Here is a 12,221-nt window from a genome sequence, read left to right as displayed (position 1 = left end):
TCCAAAACGCTCAGCCTTGTGCCAGATGGAGCCTTTGTGGGGCAGGCAGAGGGAGCACCTTGCTCGCTGCTGGGAAGGTCTGGTGGGTGGTAGCACCATGTCTGGGAAGGGGCAGGAGAAGGGAGAGCCCTCCTCTATCCCAGCAATGCTGGGAGATGAGACGCTCAGCGCCCATCGCTGGCACTGGAAGTCAGAGGGTCCAGAGAGGGAGGGAGGCACGATAGCTGACCTAGCAGGAGTAGCATACGTGTAAAGTAGGTGGCACAAGCTGTGGTCATGGAAAAGACCCTGATGAAGGTGAATGTACACTGAGTTTAGAGGTGATACCCAGTGAGAGTGGAACGAGTTACTGTGACTGCCCTTCTGGTTTATTTTTGTCTGGGGGAAGAGAAGTATTGTCTTTTGTGTGCAGTATGTTTATAACTCAATTTCCTTTCTGACTGATGCCTTGCTCCACGCTCTCTTCTCCTCCTCCATCTGGTTTCTATTGTAGTTTTAAATGAGGACAGTTTGGTTGTCTGGCAGAACAAGCGGGGTCTGTGTGACACCAGCTGCCTCTTCCAACTTCTAAGCCTCCAGCACAGTTTTAATTATAGAAGTGTCGAGATTAGATACCCCCACCCTCCACCCCTTTCTGTGCCTGCACGCACACTCACAGTCCCTGTTACAAACCCTCATCTATGTCCCATCTTCCTTTGGGAGAGACCCAGCTCTTGGATTTCCATGTGCCCTGTAACGCCCATAGCGTCCCGTTGTAAAGCACATGCTGGAGTCTGTACCTCCATGCATTCAGGGTTGATCACAGCCTTTGTTTTGGTTCATCAGGAGCCATGTCTGAAATAATCAAACCACCTCAGAAATGCCTGGAAGTGGGAGGGAGCTGCTCGCTGCCCCTCTAACCTCACCTCCCCCGAGTGCCCAAAAGACTCAGCTTTGTAGGAGATCAGAGCTGCTCAGGAATTTCAGAGCTCTGCTCAAAGAAAACATTTATTGTGCTCCAGTTTCATACAAGCCCTGCATTTAGGGACTTGCTTTGCAGGAAGCTGATGAAGTCTCTTCACCTCCAGAGATCTGAGGTCAATGTCCATAATTTTTGGTTACAAGTGAAATGTGTCCTACGTGGGATTTTTTTTTTTTTTTTTTTTTTTTTTTTTATCATGAAACTGCCACACATTTTTGTGTAACTGGCTGTTTCTCTTCATAAGAGCCAAAGACCTGGTATGGCAGGAAATCACATACATGAGGGAAGGACACTGACAGAGATAGGTGAGAAGCTCAGGGCTGGAAAAGCAGGGAAGACTTCAGGGCTGGAGTAAGAGATACTGGCAGAGCTCAGTGCATATTGTCTATCTGCAGCCTATAGGTTATGTCTACTATGAAGTCTTCACCTACTTTTAAAAAATGGGTTGAATTTTATACATTTGGTAAAGATTATTCTCCTCAGACCCTCCCCTTTTTTCTTTTTTCTTTTTTTTTTCTTACCAGTCCTCAACAGATGGATCTAGCCTTCTCTGGTTTGTGTATAAGAGGTTTGCTTACCTGCCTGAGGCCTCTTGACCTAATTTATCCCAAGGAAACTTAAAACTCAGCAAAAAAATAGTGTGATTTTATAGGTCTTACTTTCAAGAGGTCAAATAGTCACAATGAACATTAGTATATGCATTTTTAGTTGTTGTGCTTGATCTTAACACCAAGGTTTTAAAAATAATAAAGGGGTCTGTGGGACCTAATTTTTTGGCAGCTAAGCACCATCATATGAAGTTTGTCTATATGAAAGACTTTTTAATTTTTAAGCAAACCTTGTCAAGTGGTTGTCCTGATCAAATATGTTTTCTGTTCAGTTATTTCTTCTTTTTCTAGTTAGCATGGAGTGGTTCACCCATTCTCCCACCCAAATCGATCCAAAGTGAACATGGATCTTGCCTAGCTTTCATTTTTGCTATTCACACTAGATTTTTCCCAGAGACCCCTACCAAGAAGGAAATCTTAATATGCCATGTATACATAGCTCCTGTCCCAGAGATGATACAACCTTACCAGCCATATCATCTTTGATACGAAATCAGAAATGAAGAGGCCTGAAGTCATTTTCTTCCCTTTTTTTTTTTAAATTTCTAGCATGCTCATCATCATATGATCTTAGTTCCCTACTGCAGTTACATATAATCAGGTCTTACTCAAGGATAGTAAGTTCCTCTATTTTGGTATGTCACTTTGGCTTTTCTTGGTAGGATTTTAAGGAAATTTTATACTTTTCTTTTGCTCTGTCTCCTCCCACATTATCCAGTCCTCTTAGGAAGCAGGCGCTGGAGGCACTGAAAGGAATGTGTTCCATGTTCCTTCTGGAAGGCACTGATGTACGTTCTCCTCAGGAGTCCTTGAGGAGAGAATCCTATAGCTCTGTGGCTGCTGTGGATGAAGCTTTGACACTGTAGACTACATCTGTTCTCTTGGGGATTTCATGGCTTCTTATGAACATTGTTGTAGTAGACAAGGGCCCCTACCAGAAGTTCCACTGTTAGTCTTGGCCCAACAACTCGAGGGTCTTAAAAATCAGCCCAAGGGCTTTGAGTATGACACAGCATGACTAATGTACCTGCATTAGGCATCCCTGCTCAAAAAGCCATAAAGCTAAATTTTCCCTGTTTTTTTGGAGAGGTTCGTTTAACTGAGAAGAATTAGTCTGTTTGGATCATTTAGGCTTCCAAATAATCACTGGCATATGTGTATAGTTTATTCCTGCCTTTGGGTTGGCCAAAAGAGAAGTGAAGAGACACACAAAAAGGACCTGTGGTGGAGTCCCCATCCCTGGAGGGGCTGAAGAGTCGGGTTTACCCAGCGCAGAGGGATCTGGTGGAGTTGGGAACAGTCAGGGTGAGGTTCGTGGTTGAACCAGATATCTTCAAGGCCTTTTCCAACCTAGGTGATTTGGTGATTCTGTGACCTCTTTACCTCCTTCTTATAAGAGCTGGGAGGCAGAAGGGTAGAACTTGCCTGACCGCCTGGGCTCAGTAATAGTGTGTCACTGAGGTAGGCGCCAGCCTGTGAGCCCTCCTCACCAGAGCCTGTGCCCTGGCCTGCTTGGTCAGCGCAAGTCCATCCATGAGCTGGCTCTGGCCCCAGAGGCACTCATGAGAAATACGATAATGTACCAGATGGCTTTTGTTCAGGCTGTCCTTGGGGTGCTGTCTGTGGATGCCGCCTGATGAAGCACATATTAATATGTCATCGTGGTCCTGAACTTTGAGCAGAAGAACTCAGGGAAGGTCTGGCCAGAGGCATTATCTCTGTGGTGTCTCAAAGATGCAATAATTTCTATGCCTGGCTTTTCAGTCAAAATGGATGGCTTAGCCTGTCTTCTGTCATACAGCTTTACAAATGTGCAGTGCAGCAGTCAGCATTACAGCAGGGAACTTCAACTTCTACATTTACTGACTTTTGTGCTTATGGCTGTGTGAAGCATTGCATTAAATACACAGTAGTTTCTAGCACCTAAAAAGGAAGGGCTCTCTTACTGTTATTGTTACAGCTAGGGTTGTTATAGTACTGGGGACAGGGAGGCTTGGTCTGACCAAGAGGATGAGGGTTTCCTATACCTATATAACGGGGAAAAAATAAACATATGCTTTAGGTTCAGGTCTGGATGTAAATGTTGTGCCTCAGGCTCCTCTCAGCTTTAGGTCTGCTTAAGTCTTTGGCGGGTTATGTTGATGGAGTTCTTTTGAAGCCAACGTCAGATTTTGTCAGTGTGCAGATCTAGTCAATATTTGAACTTTATACCCCCTCTGTGGGAGTTTATGAGCACTCAACTGTGGGTATGTAGGCTTATATGGAAGTGCGAATGCTTCTCTGATTTTTATCCAAGCTAATCAGGCCTTCTGGCACAATTCAGCAAGGCTGGAGCTCTATCTTGAGGAAGGGGGAGGTTCCCAGGACCTCATGTTTTACCTCATGCTTTCAATTAGAATGAAATTGCTTCTTTTTCTGGAAAGAAAAGAAAAAGGGAGAGAGAAACCCTACCTTTCTTCCCACATGTTTCTGTGACTTCAGGGTCAGTTACTGTCATGTGTCAATGAGTGTGGCATGGCACAACCGTAGCATATCCTTACTTTGCAAATTGTCTACGGCCACTTTGTGGGGTTTATTTTTGTCCTGTATTTTTCCCCTTGCTGTACCCCTGCCTGCATCTGCAGAGAGACTTTGGTGTTGTTTCATGAAACTTTCTCCTCTGTGGTGACTTTTGGAAGTTGTCAGTGTGTATTCATTGGGAATCTTGCCTTGCTTTCCTCTCCTAGTCCCCTACGTGCTGAAGAGCTGCGCGGAGTTCATTGAGACTCATGGCATTGTGGATGGGATCTACCGCCTCTCAGGAGTGACTTCCAACATACAAAAGCTGAGGTAAAGGCAACCTGAGTGCCAGAGGGATTCGCTCACACGGCTTGGTACCCTTTTGCTGTTTAGACCCTCAGGCATAGACTGGGCCCAACAGACCTCTGTAGTGATGCAGAAAATAAACTGTCTCTGAAGCTGGTAACAGGGAAATACAAAATTTCAGGGATTAGTCTGTGACCAAAAAAAGAGAAAAATCTCCTTCTCCATCTATTAAAGGGAAAGGCATGGAGGGTCTCAGCACAAATGCTGAGTTGTTCTCGTTCACTTCAAGACAAAGCAATCTCTTTACATCAGTTTAAGGTCCACTCATGGGACTGTGTTAGGGAAACCAGAGACTAGTTGAAACCTTGGGGCCTGATCCTGGAACAGAATCTGGGCCAGGCTGCAGAGACATAGCTGCTTTCCAGTTTGTTTTTCCTTCTAGCTGTAAAAGAATACTTAGGGTGGAGTACTGGGATGCTATAGCTCTTATTCACCTATGTTGTTATGTTTCCATATTGTTTCAGACAAGAATTTGTTTCTGACCAATGCCCGGATCTGACAAGGGAAGTTTACCTCCAGGACATCCACTGCGTGGGGTCTCTCTGTAAGCTGTATTTCAGGGAACTGCCCAACCCTCTCCTCACTTATGAGCTCTACAAGAAATTCACGGTGAGACGCTTTGCTGGCCTTGTTCCTCTCCAGCAGTGTGGATGTGCTGCATATTCCCCCATGACAGCTGTTTGAGATTCACTCCAGTGTGCTGGCTTTTGGTGCATGTATCAGTGTATGCACTTCTCAGTGCTCTTCCCTTCTCATCTTGCCCTGACACTCTTTCCCTGTCCTTGTTTCTTTCCCCATCCTTGTTTCTTCCCCCCATTTCATGTTTATTTCTCTAGTTTTCTCTGCTTTTTCATCCCCTTCATCTTGCTTATTTTTTACCACATTGCTTCCCTGCTGTTATTCTTTCTCTCCCACTGCACATCTCCTCCCAGAATTACTAATTCTCTTTCTTTTCCTCATTACTGTCCATCACTGAGAGTCTTCTGGATCACCTGGGGCTTGTGATCATAATCACAAGGGTGTGGTTTCCTCCTCCCTGCCCCTCTGACAGTCCCTGATACTGGCACAAACTGATTGCTCAGCCCATTTAAAGCACCAATTTTTCTGCATCTGCAGCATTTTTCACATGGTTTGCCGGAGTGCAAATGATGACACAGGTTATGCCAGCTATGGCATAATAGGCCCATCATGATCATGCCATAAATATAAATGGTGGATGAAAGTGGCAGCTGGCCAAGCAGAAATCTCTAACTTTCTTTAAAGAGATTATCATTGAGGTAGTTACTGGATTCTGCAAAACGACCACAGATTATACAGGGATACAGTTGGAGCCTAGGAGCAGACTGCGGGGGAGCAGAAAAATAAGACCACAAAGACTGAATTTTTAAGAGAGTTGGCTAATTTTGATGACAGATAATATTTTATTAAAAGGTGGCACAGCAAGCTATGCTTGTTGTTAACGATTGTTTGCTTCTTACCATTCTAAATCTGCTTTCAGTTGTTTTTAACACCAACAAATTTAAACCCAGTCATTCAGACTGAAATGTTAAGTGGCAGAGGTGTGAATTTTCAGCTAGAAGAATTCACCAACTGCTTAAAACAAGTGGGGTGAGGGGATGGGAAAGATTGTTTTCCCAGTGTTAGAAACATCCATCTTTTTGTTAAGAATTTCTGTCATCCTACTCTTTCCCATTTGGTGGGAGGTGGAGGGGACAGACATCACCAAAAATGTCAATTGTTGCAGAGAAGTTTTGCAAAATCATGTCTGAATGAAATGGGAATTGGCAAGCAACTTTAGTTTCAGGTATTGCTGTCTTCGTTGCCTCTATCCTGAATCAGTCACTTCCAAGTGGTGCTGCTATGGCACAGAAGGCACTGAGAGACATCCGCGGGGTCCACACAAGAAGACGACATTCTCCAAAGACTCTCTGTTGCCTGTTATGGGAAGAGCCAGGCACATCTGTGCAAGGGAGTTGCTGTAGGGCAAAGCCAGATGGGACCAGCCAAGCAGCAACCTGCTATAGGAAGTCAGGGAGCTTCTAGGGACAACAAATGAGCTGGGGAACATGGGGTGGGAATTGGCTCGCTGTGTGTCTTGACAGATATGCGATACTGTTAGGTGTCTTGCTGTTTCGGTGTCATATTGGTCTGTTTCAAGGAGCTGTATAGTCAAACCTTTAGTCAAAATTCGGAGCAGATTTGAAAAATGGACCTGTATCCTCAGGATATAGGGATCCTGAGGATACAGGCTAGGATCTCTAAGCTAGAGACAGTCAGGATGAATAGGATCTTGAGAATGCAGGGTATTATTCAACCACAGTAACTGATGAGTCTCATTCTTGTTGAAGCTGTTTGGCTGATGTCTTTCTGGCTATCGCTACTGATTTATGACAGAAAAATGCTCTAAAGTAAACATGAAGATTTAGATGGAAACTTTTTTTTGGAAAGAATGTTTGCTGAAAAGTGCAGTTTTGTGATGATGACTTGCAGATTTTTGGTAGATATATTTGGTAAATAGTTTTATTCAAAAACAAAAGGGAAAACATTTCTTTAACTGTCTAAATGTTTCTTTGATAAATACTTTCTAAAGGAAATGTTTCAACATTAAATCAACACATCTAACTCATAAATAAAACATCTTTCAGAAAAGGGTTAAACAGCCCCAAATTTAAATGATAATTTCTTTCATTTAAGGTGGAGTGTGGTGCTTTGGTGAACCTCAGACAATTACTTTCTAAAATCTTGTGCCAGTTCCCTGAAACATTATCACTTTGGATTGACCTAAAAGGGATTTTTTTTTAAATCTCCAGCTTTTTAGTTTGTCCGCTCAGCCACAAAATCCATTATTCACCTAAGTCTACTCAGTATGGATATATAATGGGTAACCCAGCTGACAGGAAGCACAGTCAGATACCAGGAGGAAAGAAAGAAAAAAGACCAATTCCCCAAGGAGCAGAAATCCTGCTAGGAGCTTGTGTATGCATGGGGTGTCTGAACAAGGAGTGGTGGCAGCTGTGCCTCAGCAGAAGAATGCTGGTAGGAGTAAAGGATGCATGCTAATCCCAGCCTGACTCAGTCGGAACTGTCTCTGAGATGGGATAGGCTCCACTTTGAGTCACCAGAGTGATTCAGACATGTGTGGCTAAGGAACGTAAAATTCTTAATGACTAGGAGGTGCTGGCCTTTTGATCATTACTGTGTCAAATTCTCAGATGTAACATCCCAGTCATGACCTCACTGGCTATTAACTTTTGCAAAATGATGCCCTCTCATGCTCTCCAGTTTGCCATTTTGTACTCTGCTGAGGGATGCTTGTTTCATGGGATAGATAACTTGAATCTGCTTGGCTTGTTCTAACCTGGGTGTAGAGGGACTGAGTATTCCCTCAGAGCAAATAAGCTGTAGAAGGCCAAGCCTACCTTCTCTTTTGAGACTATTCCACTTGTTAACCAGGACTTGTGAATTGTGCACTCCCAGAATCACCATTAGAGTAAAAAAATCCAAGATTTTAAATCGTTTTACATACCTTCTGCTACCCTCCGAGTGTTCTCTTCCCACTTGTAAGATGAAAATTTAAATTACATTAATTCATACATTAACAGACATGTAATAAATGGAGTTACTGGATTTTCCTTGAATTCTGTATTCTGCTGCTGTTATCCTGAGTTTTGGAGAGGGCCTCAGATATCAAAGGCACAACATGTATGGGTCAGAAATTTGGCTCAGAGGTTTGAATAATTCATGATTTCAGAGAGGCTGGTATTCACTTGCTGTCTAAGCATTAGGTCTTTGTGACATGGTAGTTAAGTATAGGAATGAAATCAGCACAGGGGGAGAAAATACGGTGTACAATCTACTTGAAATCTAATGTTTGATATGCACCAGTTAAAGTTTATATCTATCTACGTCTTTGAACAAGGCCATTCAACTGGAAACCTTGTATGAAGATCACAAGAGTTCGTATATTTAGGATTTCTGGGCTGATGGTAATAGTTGGGTTTTTTTAAAAAAAAAACCCAAACAAACAAAAACAACAACCAAACAACCCAGAGCTATAGGTATGGGTAAAATGTACTAGAAGGAGTTAATGTAACTTTAATTTGGGCAAAACAAGTGCATCAAACTAGTAAGCTCACTTGTCTTTCTTTGCCATCACACCAGTGAGAAGTTCAATGTACAGGGCATAGATCTCAATTCCCAGGGTTAGGGAATAAAACATGATTCATATTCATCTCTGACCTTGAAAATGGCAATGTTTGTTTTGCTGGTGGTTATACATGGGAAGTGATCTGCTGGGAAAAGGACAGTGACCAGAACAGAGATGGCAGCATCATCAGTGTGGATGATGTAGTGACTACTACAAGAAGATACTTCTCTAGTTGTGGCTGGTAATTTCAGGTTCATAATGTTTAAGCGACGGGTGGTTTGGGAAGGGTTATTTCCTTCCTTTCCTTTCCTAGCAGTGCTGACGTCTGTCTGTAGGCAAAGCTTCTGCTGGCAGCGTGGCTCCCAGCATCTTTCTTTGAACTTGCTCCAAACTCTGGTGGCAGTAGGTTCCCAGACAGTCATGCATTGTTTGAACTCGCTGGTGGTTTGTCCTCTCCCAGCACAAATATTGAAAGGGAATAGCTGAACAGATGAATACCAGTGCAGTAAACTCCTAGGAATGCAGACAATAGCTTATCATGGCTCTCTAAGATCTTGGTCTTAAGAGACTTGCTCAAGACCAAGATGTATAGCCTTGATTCTGTCTAACCTACTCTTACACTGAGTATAATTTATTAAACTACCTGGACAGTGATTTTCCTAATGCTTCTCCCATTATAAATGATGCAAACTCACACAAACAATCCTTATGGCTATCTTCATATGACAGCCAAAATATTGCTTATTTTGAAGAATATGGAACACGTATATCCAGGCTGTTTTCATAACACAGGGTTTGAAAGACCTGCTTTATATTTAACACAGTTTCAGGGAGAGGATGTCACTATTCATATTTTTTTCCATTATTTTAAATTTTCTCCTTCCTGCTCTTTCTATTCTACCCATAAATGCCCAAGATAAAAAAGGGGAAAAGATTAAAAAAAAAAAAAAAAAAAGAAGCATAACTCATAATTGAAAGTCTCGGTCTTTAAATGCTTCTTTCCCCAAAACATCGACCACTATGTCCCAACCTGTGGGAAGGATGTACCAAGACATGAAATAACAGCGCAGCAAATCTGTGCTGTGCTGGGGACACAAAGCAGCTTCTTCTGCTAAGAGTTCTGTAAGGTAACAAGAGAGCATTCCGTCAAGACAGGCTGTCTCATGTGACTCTCCTTATCCCTGTTCCTTTTCCTCTGAGTCCATTGCCAGGGCAGACTCTTTCCTTGTATCTCCGCAGGAAGCAGTATCTCGCTTCCCTGAGGACGAGCAGTTGGCACGAATCCAAAATGTCATCCAGGAGCTCCCACCATCCCATTACAGGTGAGAAAGTGTCCACTGAGGTGCTGAGGATCAGTGTGGTGACTCCCACCATCAGGGAGTATCACCTGAAACAGCTCTGGAGTTAATTTCCAGAAGTCAGTTCCCAAAAGCTTACTCACCATTTCCAAATCTGACAACAATTTATCTGGCCTTTCAATATCATTGAACCAATTGTTGTTAGAGATCGAACAACCTCTCCCTGCTGCAGTCTATCATCCTCCTTCCCCAGGTATGACCCCCTGTGGCACCCTTGGCCAGTGCCCTGGGTGTAGTGAGAAGAAGATGATCTGCTGGAGGTCTTGAGCAAGAGCTAAACCTTTGCAGCATCACATTCCCTCTCCCATCTGTCTGCCATCTTCTTCATACCCATCATGCTAAGGATTATTTGGTTCACGCCCCATCCTTGGCCACCCCAGAGCACAGTTATTCAGGTGTTCGCTGCCATCCTGTGTAAATGCTAGTGCTGTAAATCCTCTGTCCTATGGGGCCTGTTGGGCCATCGCATACCCTGCCTTCGCTGAGGAGGGGACAACTCTGAGGCCAGGTCTAGGTTTAAGCTTTGCTGTCCTGGTGAGCAGCCATCAGTCACTTGACGTATTTTTCTTTCTTCATGTGAAACCACTGCAGAACACTGGAATACCTGATCAAGCACCTGACTCACCTGGCCTCCTTCAGCAACATGACCAACATGCACACCAGAAACCTGGCCTTAGTGTGGGCTCCCAACCTCCTCAGGTACAGTAGAAAATCTTATCATCCAGAGCACCATGCCAAGCTCCCAAGGGGAGCGCCAGCACCTGAACCTGGAGACCCTTCCCCTGAAGGAAATGCAAAGACAGGGAAAAGCAGAACAACTAAAGGAAACAGTAGAGCAGAGCAAACAGCTTTTAAAGGGAGAAAAAAATGCTTCCAGGTTTAATAATCTGAGGTTTAACTACCAGCATCTGAGGAAGCTTGTGGTTTTGTGTGTTTCTTATATATATATAAAAAAAAGCTGTTATTTGCAACTTCAGCACACCAATTTAAAAATGAGGAATTAGCTCATCACTGTGGAACTGAAATGACATTTCTGACAGCGCCAGTGCTTCTGCAGTGGGGTGGTGAGAGACAGCAAGGCTTGGAAGGGAGAGCAACAGTGCAATAATACTACAGGCCTGGGCCCAGATCTGCTTGAGCAAAAGTGAGATGAACTCAGTGGGCTTAAGATGGCACTCTCTGTCAAATCGCAAGACCACCAGTTAGTTTGTCATGTTTGCTATGCCTGGCACGCTGCTGGCAAGAGGCCCAGCTAAGATGCAGGCAGAGGTTTGGCTGATGTCTTGTAGAGCTAAGCAGAACAAGAAAAAATAGTATCTGGAAAAAAAAAGAAATATTTTGTATCTTGTTGAAATTCCCTTCCCCATCAACCTCATCCACATGTACTGAGAGGAATGAACTATTCAGGAAAAAGTCCTGGACAGCACCTGAGCAGGAGAGGGGCAATGGGAAAGCTGGTGGGGGGAGCCCTGGGCTGGCAGAGGACAGGAGGGAGGGACATTGGCTAGAGAGGAACAGGCCTGGAAAGCATTCTCTAAATAATTATCTCTTTTAAATCACAAAACAAGCAGAGCATGTTCTGAAAATAAATCAAATGTTGACTCTATTGAATATCGCGAAGTGGACCTTTACTACTGAGACATTTTCATTCTAGCATCTGCCCTTGTCAAAAAACCCGAAGTCTGTTTCCTTTTGCAATCTTTCCTGAGTTCAAGTTCCAGGGAGGAAAAGAAAGGAGCAAGCAATGCAACTGCAGTCTCCTTACAGGGTTATCCTCTTGGCAATGCCCCAAGCTATTATCTAACACACCAGTCATTAACTTTACAAAGGATCCATTGCCCAGAGATAATTTCTTCAGCAACACTTTGGCATGTCAAGATAAGGAATGTTACTTCGCTAAAAGCAAGAGTGAGAATGTGGCAGTGCAGGGGGGCAGAGAGGACACTACTGGGGCACACGGCAAAGCACTGAAAATAGTGGTGGTGGGAAGACCTGAGCAAGGTTCCATGGAATCTCACTGAGAGGCGATTGAAGCATTGAGTAGTGATCTGGAAGCCGTGTTTGAAGGCCTCTGTGTTGTCTGTCAGGCCCAACTCTGAAATATGTAAAAGAGGAGCAAAGAGGGAGAACGGAGTTTGAGAGTCAGGTTTAGCTTCTGCTGAAGAATGTAAAAGCTAAGGAGGGAAAATAACACAGACAGGAAAGAAAATAACAGAAGTGGCAGAGAAAACAATTTTTAAAAGAGGGAAAAGGCAGAGAGAGGGTGAGGGCCTGTGAGAGAG

General features: G+C 43.7%; 1 protein-coding gene across 2 annotated transcripts in view; it reads left to right on the top strand.

The window, feature by feature from the left end:
* Positions 1-12,221, top strand: part of ARHGAP31 (Rho GTPase activating protein 31) — a 58,310-nt gene that overhangs the window by 32,162 nt on the left and 13,927 nt on the right. For both annotated transcript variants that reach the window (XM_026853486.1, XM_026853476.1), the window contains exons 2-5: positions 4,296-4,398; positions 4,899-5,043; positions 9,821-9,903; positions 10,531-10,638. In XM_026853486.1, the coding sequence (XP_026709287.1) occupies positions 4,296-4,398; positions 4,899-5,043; positions 9,821-9,903; positions 10,531-10,638 (439 nt within the window). The remainder of the gene's footprint in view (positions 1-4,295; positions 4,399-4,898; positions 5,044-9,820; positions 9,904-10,530; positions 10,639-12,221) is intronic.

Source organism: Athene cunicularia (assembly GCF_003259725.1).
Source record: "Athene cunicularia isolate RWA chromosome 1 unlocalized genomic scaffold, athCun1 chr1_part1, whole genome shotgun sequence".
NCBI classification, from domain to species: domain Eukaryota; kingdom Metazoa; phylum Chordata; class Aves; order Strigiformes; family Strigidae; genus Athene; species Athene cunicularia.
The sequence above is the reverse complement of the archived record's forward strand: the minus strand, read 5'-3'. Positions and strand labels throughout refer to the sequence as shown.